Source organism: Carassius gibelio, chromosome B21, assembly GCF_023724105.1.
Source record: "Carassius gibelio isolate Cgi1373 ecotype wild population from Czech Republic chromosome B21, carGib1.2-hapl.c, whole genome shotgun sequence".
In the NCBI taxonomy this organism is placed as follows: Eukaryota; Metazoa; Chordata; class Actinopteri; order Cypriniformes; family Cyprinidae; genus Carassius; species Carassius gibelio.
In genome coordinates this window covers 5,735,033-5,750,693 of record NC_068416.1, presented here as the reverse complement: position 1 = coordinate 5,750,693, position 15,661 = coordinate 5,735,033, and the positions used below count along the sequence as shown (strand labels likewise).

Sequence of the window (15,661 nt, the reverse complement as noted above, 5' to 3'; positions counted from 1 at the left end):
ATTAAGATATTTTGTAATTTTCTACTGTAAATATATTAAAACCTATGTTTTGATTAGTAATATGCATTGCTAAGAACTTCATTTGAACGACTTTAAAGATGATTTTTTTTGCTCCCTCAGATTCCAGATTTTCAAATAGTTGCATCTCTGACAAATACTGTCCTCCTAACAACCACACATCAATGAAAAGATGACTTATTCAGCTTTCAGATGATGCATACATCTCAATTTCTAAAAGTTGACACTTAAGACTGGTTTTGTGCTCCAAGGTCAAATATGATAAAATGTTTTTTTTTTTTTTTGCATATTCAGGAAAACGCTTGGCTCAGAGGAATGTGATGTGAATTCCAGTGTAACTGATTGATACTGTAAATCATGTGGTCTTCTGTAATGAGCACAAGATGTTTGAGTGTGTGGTGGTGTATAAATGCAGCAGTGCTCTTCACAGACAGTAGACAGCATGCTCGCTCCCACACTGCTTGTGCTGCTTGGGCTGACGGTGACGGGGCTCAGGGCTCAACCGTACCCCATCCCACCCACCTGTTACTCCAAAGTGCTGGCCATGGGGATGGAGATCACCCAGACAGCGGCCCAGATCAAAACTGACTACGACACTGTAAGTCCAGCACACTGAGCTGAGGTGAGCCCAACACCCAAACACTGATGTCATCTACTGTGATGTGCTTTATGTTACAGTACAGATGCACAGCGCACCTGCCCAACCTCTACATCGACGTTCACGTGAGTATCTACCTGTCACTCATGCGCTCAGCGTTTAAGACACAGAGCTTGCATACAGTGGAAAATAATGTTGACATTCAGATTTTAGGCAAAAAGGTCATGCATACTCTTAGGACCAGTTGTTTAATTGTTTTGCATTGTGGCATTGATTTAATGACAGTTGTGTGCAGTATATTCCAGTCACCTCGTTATTTGTCTGCTAAAAGAGATGTTAATTGCCAGGGATTTTCATTTCTATTTCCTGTGACAGAACGCTTGTGTGATGCCCACTATGATCTCGTATATGACTCTGCTGGACGAACTGAGAGCACGGAGATGTTCGTACACCACGAAAGTGAAGAATCTAAGGGATACGATCAGACAACTCTATATCTTCATGTCACAGAAATGTCACGGGGTAGGTCCAGCGTTTTATTCGCATGTAATTGTATTTTTTTATGCTATTAATATGTATTGTCTGCCTGTCAGTACAAAGTTTAAACTCTTGCTTGTGTGTGCTTTAACTGGGTGCCTGTTTCATCAAAGGGCTGTTTGTCTGTTTCAGGACTTGGTTTTTACTCGTGATAACTGTGGAGCATTGCACCGCAGAGGATGGAGAGGCTGAGATCACTTCAGACATCACTTTAGTTTAGATCATAAAGAACCCATTACTCCTGTTCAACATATGCAATTTTTTTCCTGTGTGTAATATTGATGTGTTTTCTGATTTCTAATAAATAGCCACATATTACCACTAGGTGGGGGTTGTGTTCATCAGGTTTTTTTTTATTTTATTTTTTTACTTTTAAACTTTTTTTGTACATCTCGGCTATATTAATAAAATGTATATTTTTAAATACAACCATTAAAATTAAAATTAGCTTGAATGGTTTGTTACAATCGATTGCTGTTCATTTATTTATGACGCGTTTGTAGGCTTTAAAAACTACAAATCCCAGTCGTGTTGCGTGCAGTGGGCGTGGCTTCGCGTCTCTCGCAGCAGTGAGTGAACAGGTGAACATGAGAGAGCTTCAGTCGCCTCTGACAGTGGACGCATGCTCATGGATGGAGGGGAACACGTCTGTCACAGTTTGATGTGATTTTATTTCTTTAAATGATGAAGGTGTTTACTTCCGTGGAGTGTTGGACAGTTTTCAGCTCGCACGCTTTTTTTCCGGTTTTTTAAGTTAACTAATTATTTGACTACATAATCTGTGTTTTTAGTATTTGTACCTGCCTCTATTATTTAAAATGGCTTTTGCCAAATTCAGCAAGATCCTCCGACTCCCTACGATTGAAGTGAAGAAGAAAACCAAACAGTATGAGCACGTTCATCGGGACGTGAATCCAAACGACATTTGGGAAATTATCGGTGAATTGGGCGATGGCGCTTTCGGGAAAGTTTATAAGGTGAGTTCTGATCTTAATAAACCTGTTGGGACAGGCAGGGAAACGAAACCACTTCTATCGTGGCAAAGGATTAGTTCATGAATATCCATTTTCATTCATGTTGACGTTTCAGTTTATATTAATGAACGTAATTAATATTCATAGGCCAAGCCTCTATAAGATTCGCTTCCGCTTACCAACAGCGGTTTTCCAGCCAATCAGTGAGGCCCGTTTAGTGAACGTCATTTGCGTAATTAATATTCATATACCAAGCCTTGAGCGTAGTGGGGTTTTAAAACGTTTTAGGAATTGGCTACCGGTTTAGTTAAAACAGATAGGATTCATAACAAAAACATATAATATGTACAAAAACAATGAACTGTATTATTTCTGTCGCTCACTTTTTAATCTAAAACGCGCGTACAACTCAAAACTTATTATTATTATTTTCTGTTTTAGAACTCCTTTACATGTATAAAAAAAGTGTATATATTTAAGTTATATATATACAAAAATGAATAAATAAATAAAAAACTTCATGACCCGATAAAGAGACACTTGTGCACACCTCAGTATTTCATGTCATAACATGCCTGGAGGCTGGAGGTGATACGCATTGATGTGATATGAAGCAATGGGGGTGTTGCTACCCTTAAGGAAATCATCTACTGTTTAAATAAACTAGGATTGGTAACAGTTAATTGCACTGAGATATCCTGACAGGTCACATGCGTTCGGCCCGGGGCCCTCAGGGGCCACTCAGAGTCACTGTAGGAAGATGCTGGAATGTGCTGTAGTTTCGGTAGGCGGAGAGGAACCCTGCTGTAGGAAATGCTGAATCTGCCTTTCTGTCCCCAACAGGGTGTTGTGAACTATGGGGCGTTTTAAATTGGCTGTGACATCCTGGGTGACTGGGGTTAAATACTGTACAACCTTAACAACCTCAGAAGTGGAGTAATACTGTAATGGGTCAAATCTCATGAAAACATGACGTGGGCATTTCTTCCTCCAAAATGAAAAATACAAAAATAAATGCATAAAAAAACTATTTTTGAGACTGTAAAGTTTGTAAATGTATAATTTTAGCATGCAACTCTGAGCATTCTCATTATTGTAATCAACATATTCTTCTTTGGACTTTTTGAAATTCTCTGAAATTTTAAGCAACTCTCATTTATCTCTAGTTTATTTTTACACTTTAAATTTTTTTTTTTTTTTTTTTTTTTTATGCACAAACTAAATACATTTGCACAAACACTTTTAAATAGAAATGTAATTCTGAAAACGTAATATTTAGTGATTTAAACAATTTGTTGTCTTATTGACACTCGCATACTTACACTTTTTAATAGTGCAGGAAACAAATGATCACTGAGCAGACTCCTCTACAGAAAGGACATATGTCAGAGTGATTGTGTAATGAGAACAGAACACAAGTTTGTCCTTTAGTAACTCAAGAACTTGTTAAAAACCTGAAAATCCTCAGACAAGCGCAGTATCTTGGCGCTGATCATCTGTGTAAGTGTCGTAACACACAAGCTTTCTCTGGCTGTTTGCTAGGTAAAGATTAATCACGATCAGGATCTCAAAGTGCAGATCAGATCATCCCTTGTTCTGTTGATCTTTTGCCTGGACATGTTGATACACGTGGCTCAATGAAACAACATCCTGGGATTTTGTTTTTACACATATTTGCAGTTCTGACCGTGTGTAATACTTCCTCATTACTCTAATAAAAGAGCAAACCAAATGACAGTGCATTAAAAAACTAATAATTCATAACCACTCATTTGATCAAAATAGTGTTTAAAGATTAACCAGAAATATTGGTGTTTCTCATCTCTCGCTCATAGTTTTGATTAGAAAATATGCTACATGGAGTGTATCTTCAAAAGCAACCGGAGATCAAATTAGATCCAAATTCTGCATATTCTTGTTCTACCCGTTTATTGAAGCATGTTTTACCATAAACAAAAAGATTAATATCGGGTAACTCCCATTTCAGACACAATAGGACTAGATATTTTGTTTTTGTTTGTGACAATGGAGCACAAAACCAGTGATAAGGGTCATTCTTTTAAAATTGAGATTCATCTCAAAGCTGAATAAATCATCTCTCCATTGATGTCTGGTTTGTTCGGAGAACAATATTTGTCTGAGATGCAACTATTTCAAAATCTGGAATCTGAGCGAGCAAAAAAATCTAAATGTTGAGAAAATCATCTTTAAAGTTGTGCAATTGAAGTTCTTAGCAATGCATATTACTAATCAAAACATAGGTTTTAATATATTTACAGTAGGAAATGTACAAAATATAATTTCGACCTATAGGCAAGTCATACAGTGCATAAACGAAACCATTCAGATTTCTGCACTTAAAAACCTAAGGCATAGTTTATTATTAACTATTTGACTCTATTTGAGTTTATGTAAACAATCATATTCAGATTGCTTCTAATCTGGAAAATAATGAATCTTATTCAAGCATGAAAATGGCTAAAATATCTCTATAAACCTATTTTAAACCCATTCAGTTTATTACTACTTTAACAGAAGTGTTACATATTTCTTTGCAGTTTAACAGACTTGTATTAATCTGTGTAATCGATACATAAATCATTTCTGCTGAACTGCAACAAAGTAACTGAATTGAATTCAATCAAATCATGTACCACGCCATTTGTTAAAGAATTCGAATATTGGCCCATATTTCCACCCCAATTTGAACGTTATAAATGAATTGCGCCAAAAAAACGAAATTGAAGTCAACTTAAATTTTAGATGCGCCATATGATTTAGTGAAGAATTAAAATTTTTCAATATTTCCACCCCAATAATGTCAGTATGTTTAATTCTCGTGGAGCTGGTTCAGTTCAGTTATTTAGTGCTCTTGTTAGTTAATGTTGGGTATCTCTTTGATTGTTAATTATTGATGGAGAACACGTGAAAGCACATGGCTGTAGTGTGTGATGACGATCACGTGAGCTCAACTAATCATCAGCGTTCAGTGCTGCTGGCTTCTGAACGATAAGAGCGTGGGTGGAGATGAACATGTTCTGCATATTAGATAAACTTCATCATCATCATCATCCACAGTGTAAGGATCTGGGTCAGGCCTCATTGTTTCAGTCCATCATTATTTGAAGCTTTGCAATTGCCACCCAGTTCATCAAAACCATTTAAGCCACTTACTGAACTTTAAGACGGCGAGATAATCAAGTATTTATGTTTGTCATGCTGTTCTTGACAAACCGTTTCGTTTGGTCATTCTGTTTTATTAAAGTGACCCTATTCATCCTCATAAAGTCGTGTTAATGACAATGAGTCCAAGGCTTAACTTTGGTTTAAAGTTAATGTTGTTTGAAGCAGAGGGTTACTAACTAACTTAATAACTTAAACCCAACCAACAGTATTTCTTTACTTCATTTAAAGCTTTTTTTTAATGATATATAACTTGTTTAACACATTTTCTGTAACATTCGTTTTTAGGAGTCTGTTTTACAAGTCTTTATACTTAAATATTTCATGATGGACTCAATTACTAGCCATTTCTTTGTAATTATTTGTGAAATTAGAGAGTGAAAATATACATCTATTTCAAACGTTTTGTAGGAACCTCAACAAATTGATTTGCTTCACCATTATTTTTGTCAATTGATGTTATCTTTATGTAAAGTTTTGCAAAATGAAGTGTAGTTATGACATGTTTCGCTGTCATCATTCATAAAGCCACACATGGATCCATTATTATGAGTGTTGCCATAACAAAACATAGTTTCCGAGAATAGCTCAGAATAGAAACTCTTTATAATTATGGTAATTCTGACGCAATCTGATGACTGGTTGACTTGTGTAAGCCCTACCTGGTAATAAAATCAGCTTTTGGAATAACGAAATGGAAAAAACCCAATAAAAGTAACATTACCTGCTGAAAGATAGCTGTTTTCCTGAAGGTGTGCTCTTACCAGATGTAAACAGAGGTGTATTGTTTTTATGGACGTGATGAAATGGCCATTACACTGGGTTGAAAGTACACTATCCTGCTGTAATTGAGGGTTTACGATGGCCCTGCAGGATATTTAGCTGGGGTGAAAAGCTTTGACTTCTGCTCGATCTCTTTGAGCAGGTTCTGTTATCCTCTCGGTGGAAATGTATGTGGATTTCATGCTTTATTTGTGGCTCTAGGAGTGTTTCTGATACACGTCAGCTGTTCTGTACAAACCCTAGTCATCTGTTTGTCCAACCAATGAAAGACAATCAGAGGACAACCATTAAACTTATATATATCTCCATTATTTACTTTATCTTTTCAAAAACAAATCCTCTACAATGGCATTATTGATCTTAATATTGCCTGCATTCATTTTTAGGCCATGTGTTTTCAATCACAGAATGTGTGGAAAAATTATAATTAAATGAGATACTTTGCAAGGTTTAGGTCTTCCCTGGATAAATAAATATGACATTAAAACCGTCCGGGGAAATCCCCGTCTTAATGATTAATTTAGAAATGAAGTATTTATGAATGGATCATTGACTCATTGACTCCAATGATTTGTTTAAAAGTAGATCATTCATTGCAGTGTTGCTCTGAGATGCCCAGATGTTCTGCTACAGGAACCTTTTTCATTAGCCACAAAGAAAATTAACATCAGACAGGATTGTGTCTAAAATGTAACTCACTCAACCTTCATTTTTTATTTGTCAAATTGTATAAAATCAGTGCAACATTTGCGAATGCGCTCACATGCTGATATTCAGGAAAACGGCACTTTTGCTTGCACGTCATTACTGAACTATATCTTGTAAATATAAAAAACTACATAGAGATATTCTTTGCTTTCATAACTTGCGTTATAGAAACATTCAAACTTAATTCTAATGGGTTTCATCAGGCAGTCAATGCTTAAGACATACTCGATAATGTCAGCTCACACATTGTTAATTAATTATCACACACCCCTAAATCATGAAAAGGAAGACGTAAGCTTATAAGAAGGATCTGTACAGAGGTCTTCTGATCTACTTCTTCTTAGTCAGAGGGTGTGTGGAGTTTCTTTTCCGTTGTTTCATTGAACGGAGGTTAAGACAGAAGTTAGTTAGTTCAAGCATCACATTAGCGTGAGACTCATTTGTAAAAAGTACCACCCCTCCGCGTGACCACAGACACCCAAGCAACTGCTAGCAATGCCAAATACCTCTGACAATACACTAACATTGTTTTTTAATAGTTTCCCTCTATTTTGTATGAAACTAAACTAGCAATCTCGACCTGTTCTACTTTCATTCTCTTCTGTGCTACATTTTCTCACAGTTAAACGTACACAAGTCTTACTGTCTGTTAGTTGTGCCAAATCATGTCTGCTGAAAAAAAGCGGAAGTCTTGTTTTTTGAGTGGTTTGGCAACACGGTTTCCTCTAAAAACATCTAACCACAATGACCGACTCCACCTCGATTAACGCTGCATACTAACAACATGTTTCTCAAATCTCATACGTGAAGACTATTTCTGTTTGACTGTATACATTTATTTGGAAATGCATGACACAATTCTAAAAAAATATGGATTGCTCCTCAGCATTTGAAAAATTAAAGATGTTTAGGTTTTTTCTTGTGACAAAAATGCAATAAATAAAGGTAATTGGATTTTTATGGCAAATCAAGGTTTGTTCACAGTTTAAAATGTTACTCCTCAAAATTAATTGTAGTCTCTTTGACTACGGCTTGTATTAATTTTTCAGAAAATGTATGTAATATGCACATAACCTGATAGTCACCACTGATAAGCTACTACTAAATATTGTAGAAACATACTTTTCTGTAAAGCTATGAGTTACATCCTAAAAATAGCTATAAAAAATACCACTAACTATAATAGTTTGAAAAAAAAATGAATATTTGTAATTAATAACTATGAAATATATATATGACGAAATACTGAATAAAATGAATAAGATTATAGATGTGTGCACCCACACAACTTTATTCAAGAAAGTAAAAAAAAAAAAAAAATCTATCTATATATATATATATATATATATATATATATATTAGTGCTGTCAAAATTAGCGCGTTAACGCATTCGATTAATTTGAAATATTTAACACGTTAAAAAAAAATAACGCAATTAACGCGGTTGCAGTTTTTTTTATTTCTAGTTGTGGCCTATGTGTGTTCAACGTGCAAAGAAATATGGATAAGACCAAGGAAGGACTTTTAGACGGAAAGTTTCAGTATAAAACTCTGCCGGATTACTCTTCAGTCTGCCACAAGAAACATTACTCTTCATTTAGTCTGCCACAAGAAACAGCAACATTAAAATCATGAACTCAAATGTCATTGTTAAAAAAAAACAAAAAAACAATGACTGTAACAGTGCGTAAATCAGACCTTTCTGTGACGCTAACGTTAATAAGCTTAAACGAAAATAACAAAATAATTGTGTAGCGGAGTATTTTTTGTACACAGTGCCGCGAACTGTCAATCACTCCTGTGCGCGTGCATCACTGTCCTCCTCAGCTGCAGCAACTTGCGCTCTCTCTCTTCATCAAGCTTTAAAACAAAAAGGGGACAAAAAGATCATATTGTCTTTGTGCATAGGCTATAGATTAATTAGATAAATGAATATCTAAATTTGTGCCTTGCCGTCTACGGTATTTTTTTAGAACTTAGAAAAAAGATGCTGCAGCCAATGAACAGCCAGCGGGGGCTGCAGGACGACTCAACCTCCGCAGACAGTTTTTAATGTTTATCAGACAATAAATACTCAAGATTTTGCTTTAGTATAACTCACAACGAGTTTCACACACCTTCTCCGGCCACGTTGAGTTGTTGACACTTAACAGTGGGAAAAGCGACACATGCGCTATTCACTTGTGTAACTTAAGGGTGAATGGGTAATGTAGTTTCTGCTCTGGGTGGGATGAATTAGGAAGCTTGCATTGTGAAGGGCGCTCTGAAAATCGGCAGTGCAGGTAAAAGATTAAAACCTCTATTAAAACAGATGTCCAAATGAGCGTACCGGTACGCTACAAGCACGTTCTGGGCGCACGGAGAGGTGGCGGTACGCTCAAGAGCTATATTTGGAAGTGGCGGTACTGAGTACAGGTGCGTACCGGCCCACTTAAAGCACTGGCAATGACTATACTTTGGAATTTTTTTGCAGTCCACTTAGAATTCAGCATGGAAATCATTTTTGTTTTTTATTGGCATTGATTGTTTTGAAATTCAAATGGTACTTGCATGCCTGTGTTTTTATTTCTGTAATAAATATGGCTTTCAAGCCAACAGTTAATTTGGAGGATATTGATGGTTTATTGCAGGTATGTTGTTTACATGAGAAAATCTGTGTTACAAGTTAAACAAAAATTCCAATAAACAATCATATTTTGAATTTAAATAGTTTCTTTGTCTTGAGTTTACATTAATTATTTACATTTTACATTTACATATCCAAAAAGTTTCAGTCTTTTAATTGCAATTAATCGCGATTAATTTTAAAAAATTGTGCGATTAATTAGTTAATTTTTTTAATCGATTGACAGCACTAATATATATATATGTGTGTTATAATTTGATTACTTTTTACTTGCTGGTTACATCTCTTTTTAGGAATCATTAAACTTTTATAAAAGTTTTTTAGAAACATTAAACCAGGATAAAATAGAAGAATACAGATACAATTCATATAAAACATGGAATCTTATAAAAGTACAACGTAAGAACTTAACACATTTTAAAGTAGATTATTATTATTATTATTATTATTATTATTATTAGATTCATCATTAACACTCTTACTTGCATTGATTCATTGATGCATGTAAAAAAAAAATATATATATATATATAATTTCTTATTTTTGCCAAATTCTTTCCATTCAAACACCCATCAAACCTTTACCCAGCGTCTGCAGTAAAACAGCAGTAATGGCCATTATTTAACTCTAATAGAGAACTAAAGGCCTGAAACAGCATGAAACAGGAATATCAGCATGAGATCATGTGTATAACACCGACTTTGTTTTGATGCGGAGCTGCTTTGTTTTTCAGGCCCAGAATAAAGAAACCGGTGCACTAGCTGCAGCCAAAGTCATTGAAACCAAAAGTGAAGAGGAGCTGGAGGACTACATGGTGGAGATCGACATCTTAGCATCCTGCGACCATCAGTACATCGTCAAACTGCTCGATGCCTTCTTCTACGACAACAAACTGTCGGTAAGATGTTAAAAAATAGCTTTCTTGAGCACTACAAGGTGTGACATAGTTTCTGAATTACTCAGTGAGCTTAAATTAATCATGTTTGGAGACACACCCTCATCTGATCATTCAGTGATAAATCAACCTCTGAAAGATATACATAAATGAAGAAGAAAGCCAAAATATTAAATGTCATGGAGGAATATTTACGGAGTTATTCATATGGGGGTTAAATTACTTGAGATCATCATTTTTACACAGAGATTGATAGGTTTATTATTAAAATCTAAAGGGATATTAATATAATATCTAAACGGATATAAATAATAATATTTTATTTGACTTACAGACATGCAAACTTACAACTTTCACCATTGGCATAAAATGCAACAAAAGTGTCTATTTTTACAGATAATATGCAAGTTTGACAGCTTAATATTCAATTACCAAATATCAAATATCTAGCTTTACATTAACCATATCGTAGATGCATAGTGTTTATCGTTTCACTGAAATACATGCATAATTATATTTTTCATGATAACCATTTGCAGTGACAGAGCAACCTGCATAATCTGTTTCTAATGAGAATTGATGATTAACAGACGAGATTTAATGAAATTGTTCTCGGAGTCTTTTAAAGCTGTCGGTTAGTTTATAAAATGCTTTTGTCACTCTTGTTAATAACTGAACAGTGCATGAATGTAACCATATTTACTTCTGAAAGCATATTCTACTGCTGTGTGAATTTTGTTACGTTTTTATAACGTGTAAATGATTTGCTAAGCTCAGTAGTTCACATAGTTCGTCAGGGTGGGATCAGTGGCTGAACACTTTACAGAAGTTGATTCCCTATTCTCAATTGAGAATTAAACTTTTCAGAAAAGAAGCAAACTGGATGTTCAGTGTTCAAAGAAATGGCAGCATGCAGACTTTGGCTGGACTCAAGATATTATTCTATAAAATTATGCAGGGATGACCTTTTTTCAGGCCAAAACCCAAAAACAAGATTGCATTTCAGCGCTTCCGGTTCCATTGCCCTGATTAATTCGATTAGTTTCTTTGAATAGTTTTTTAGCTACATGCTGAAAATAAGGTCTCTGGCTATGATTCGCTAACTCAAACTTAAGACTGAAAGATAAAGACTGAATGCCTTGTCAAACATTAAGGTTGTCATGTGACCGAGGTGTAGTTCATTAATAACAGCTTCTGTCCAATGTATGTAAATGTATGTAAAAGCAGAGTTTATTTGTGAAGATTGTCGTGTTGAACAAAATGTGTAAGAATCATAATCTATTGTTGGTCAAAGAACTTATTTTCCACAGGCATCCAAAAGCCAATGGAAAATCCTATTAGGTAACTTCCAAGTTGTTCTACAAAATACGTCATAACCGCAGTGCTCTGTTGATTTATAGATAGCTTTTAAACTGCAAATGTTTGATAGATTAGTAATAGAAATGTTTATAATTAGCAGTGACACTTGTCAAATTTGCATTTTGTCATACTATAGTAATAGGTGTGTTCTGTTGTCATCAGTAGACGCCCGTAATCGCAATCCTTCACAGTCAGAGACGAACATATCTGGGTGTGGACGAGGCGTCTGGTCGTAAAATCTCTCTCTCGATGAACTGCATTCAGATGGGAATGTTTGTGGGGTTTTGTTTTGTGAAAGGAAATAGCTGCTCACTTGTCGTCAAACATAACGAGCACTTGTTCTTTTTAACTGGAGTGTGTCATGTTGACTTCACTGTATCTGGTGATGCAGATGCTCAGACATCAAGCATTTGGTTGAACTAGATACTGAACTGTTATGTATGTGTAATGTTTGATTTGATTTGAACTGGCAGACCTTTTTGGCAAACTTACTTTTACTTTGTATTTATTCAGATTTATTAAATTAAAATGAAATTAAATTTATGCATTTAGCAGACACTTTTATCCAAAGCGACTTACAGTGCATTCACGCTATTAATTTTTACCTATCATGTGTTCCTGGGGAATCTAAACCCCCAACCTTGTACAGCTAGCTGTGGATTGCCTTTACATACATATATGTAAAAAAATATAGCAACACCTACAGGTATAACTTATTTTTTTTACCGCCTGAAGAGTGTAGGGGTCAGCAGCCGTGTAAACAAGTAGCAGGTGTTTGAAGATCTCTGGCCTCATGCCTCAGGCCTCGTATCTTCGCGGGTCATGGGATCTTCTGAACTCTTGTAAGCTGTCGCTCCTAAGAGCCAATTAAACAGCCGGATGAAGGACTGCTGTCTCTCCTCCATCTGTGCGCTCACCGCCAGCGTAATCTTCTCTAATCCTCTTTATCGCCATCACACACTGTCTGCTTCAGTTCAGTGTGCCTCGACATTATCAGTAATGAATGTTGAGTCTAGTGTCTCAGCAAAGGTCAACAATAGGATGTTTTTGCTGATTAGTATACTATTTGAAAACATTACGTCCCGTGAAGAACATTATATGGCTATAATCTGAACTTCAAGTCAGTGTTACTCAAGGTTTTTACCCCTGCTGAAAAAAAGAAACAGTGGACACCATTACAAAATCTAATGGTTTTACTGGTTATAATGGGACTTGTATTGGTTTTAATGGAAACTGTAATGGATCCTTTGGGTCTGGTAATTGGTCACCTTCTATTGGTGGCTTATGTCCTAAAACACACTACAGAAAACCAATTTTTAATGGTTAAAAGTGGATCGTTTGTAATGTTTGTAGTGAAACCATTACAATTTTCTGTGATGGTTCTATTGTTATTGATAGCAGAGACAACAAAGAAGTGTAATAGTGTTGAACACATAAATTATTATTTACTTCATGCTGTATCACATGCTATTAAATAGTAGGCAGGTGGCTGTAAAGTTTCCATTCCAGGTTAACATGCTACATCTAAATCTTTTATTTTAAAGCATCAAGGAAAATCCATGATCATTATCGTAGCTCATCTCTCTGCAGGCTCTTGGATAAAGTCCTTTAGCCATCTGTTGCATCTAAATGTAAAGTGGAGCTCTGTGCCAGTGAGGGGAAAGTGATAATCATCGTAATTAATTATTTAGCAGGTTGAATAAGGTTCAGGGCACATGTCCGGAATCAGTGGAGTTAGAGTATTTATTGACTCTGACAGCTGTTAACAGTGTTGAGGAATTGTCTCATTAAACCCTCAGTCGTTTCTGTTTGTTTAACCTCTTGTTGCGTTTGTCTGAGATGTGTGTGTGTGTGTGTGTGTGTGTGTGTGTGTGTGTGTATGTGTGTGTGTGTGTAAGCACTCAAGGAATCTCACCTGCGTGTGTGTGTGTGTGTGTTTGCTCAACCTCTCACAATTTGACTTTGTTAATGTTGTCTGACCTGTTATTCTGCCCTTCTGTGCCTGTGGGCATCGGTGTGTCATTTGAAAGATTCCACGCATTTCAGAAAGCAAACAAATGATGTAGATGGTTTATCCAGTTTGTAGTAATTCAGGTGACACTGAAGTTTAATTTTCATTATATTATATCCATCCATCCATCTGTCCAGATTGAATATCTAAATTTACATTGATTTTGAAATGTTAAAGTGAAAAAAAAACGTTATACCCCATATGGCACAAAAAGTATACTATTTGAGATATTTGTAATATATACCAAAATAGACAAAAATGGTCTGTGATCACTGTATTTTCTGTAATATCTTCAGGATCGTGTTTATAATAGCTCTTAAAATGCTCTTCCTGTAAATTCTCTCTGCAAACACAGTCATGTGTGTATTGTTTGAAAAACACCTGGATTATCTGTCAGGCCATTGACTCATTGGACAATGTGGACAATAATGAATATGCTGAAAGGGAGTCTTTTATGTAGTACACAGTAGATGTGGCTTTATTTGCTGTCATTCAGCATTCATTCATCTATCCAGCCGTTTTGCAAACAGCTCGTCCTTTGTAGGGTAACGGGGATGCTGGATACTAACCAAGAGTCATTGGCCATAGGAAACACCCTTTATGGAACATACAGCAGTTATTTAATAGTATGATCATGACACAGGCAAACTTGGTCAGTGACGTCAGCCTTATAAAATTTTGTTGTTAAGGTTATTAAACTGTATTCTTGGGCTTGAATCCTGAGCCATGTCCCAGTCCATATCTAGAGACCAGTATATATTTCCTAGAGACTTTTTTAGACACATTTTTAAGGCTAGTTAGAGTATGTGATTTTTGCATTCATGTGTAAAGTTTTGCATGAAGCTTATTGATGAATCATGACTTGTTTGTAAAATGTATGCAGATTTTGTGCATGTGTGCATTTACTAAGTGAAACCCAATGTCACTTTATCCAGAAACCAAAGGCCAATTGATAACCACATAACCAACATTTTTTACACCACCGACTTAACACAATTAAGCATTGCTTGGTAATTGGTTGACCTAAATTGGTATTATTTAGTTGTCTACTTATTTAACAGCTGAATAATTGCTGGCTGATTATAATCCATTTCATACCTTTCTATTAGAGGTGCTCCGATCACGATCGGCCCGATCGTTAATGCGCATCTTGTCAGTAAAGCCGGTTTTCTAATCAGCGGTTAATTCCATCAGGTGCGTGATTTCTCATAGAGAAGCTGTTACTACACAGAGCCGTTGTTAATAGAGAAGATGCGCAAATCAAGTTAATTTTCAGCGTTTATTGGCCCATCTTCTCTATTAACAACGGCTCTGTGTAGTAACAGCTGCTCTATGAGAAATCACGCACCTGATGGAATTAACCGCTGATTAGAAAACCGGCTTTACTGACAAGATGCGCATTAACGATCGGCCGATCGTGATCGGAGCACCCCTACTTTCTATCAAAGTTTTTGACATTATCAAGATTAATTTGTTCTGACACTGTTCAACTCTGAGTTCTTTTTATATTTAATGACCATTTTCTAAACTGTAGAGAATAAACTGTGATGATGTGAGACATGTGTCTGAATAAGTTTTGGTTTAATTGTATAAGTGGAGGGATTCAGGAGTGAAGTTGCTGTCCATCATAGAAAGCAGCAGTTTTATTGGATTGTGCATTGGTTTGTTGGATTGATGCCATGTCTCTTTGCTTTGGTATGTGGTTTATGTATCTTGGAGGCAGTCATGAAACCTTGTGTCATTGTGTTATCGCCTCCATCACTAAATATACAGACACTTGTGTTTTCCAGTCTACAGGGGTCGAGACATGAGGGTGGTGGGCTTTGCTTTGACGGGACAGTATTTCCATGAACAAATAGTTTTGAGTACTTTTGCAGTTTTTTCTCAGGATTTACAAGACTTTACAAACTCTGCTGTTCTACTTAAACACTGAAGAATCTCTCAAAGTACATTCCTAAAGGAGTAGTCC

General features: G+C 35.9%; 2 protein-coding genes across 2 annotated transcripts in view; both read left to right on the top strand.

Moving 5' to 3' along the window:
* Positions 1-445: 445 nt before the first annotated feature.
* LOC127986494 (cytokine-like protein 1) lies at positions 446-1,477 on the top strand. Its single transcript, XM_052588765.1, has 4 exons — positions 446-616; positions 697-741; positions 992-1,138; positions 1,286-1,477. The coding sequence occupies exons 1-4, from the start codon at positions 461-463 to the stop codon at positions 1,343-1,345; spliced, it is 408 nt and encodes a 135-aa protein (XP_052444725.1). The 5' UTR covers positions 446-460; the 3' UTR covers positions 1,346-1,477.
* A 238-nt stretch (positions 1,478-1,715) lies between these two features.
* The window catches only part of LOC127986492 (serine/threonine-protein kinase 10), a 36,749-nt gene continuing 22,803 nt past the window's right edge, over positions 1,716-15,661 (top strand). The window contains exons 1-2 of the mRNA XM_052588761.1: positions 1,716-2,130; positions 10,161-10,325. Coding sequence (XP_052444721.1) covers positions 1,972-2,130; positions 10,161-10,325 — 324 coding nt within the window. The 5' untranslated portion in view covers positions 1,716-1,971. The remainder of the gene's footprint in view (positions 2,131-10,160; positions 10,326-15,661) is intronic.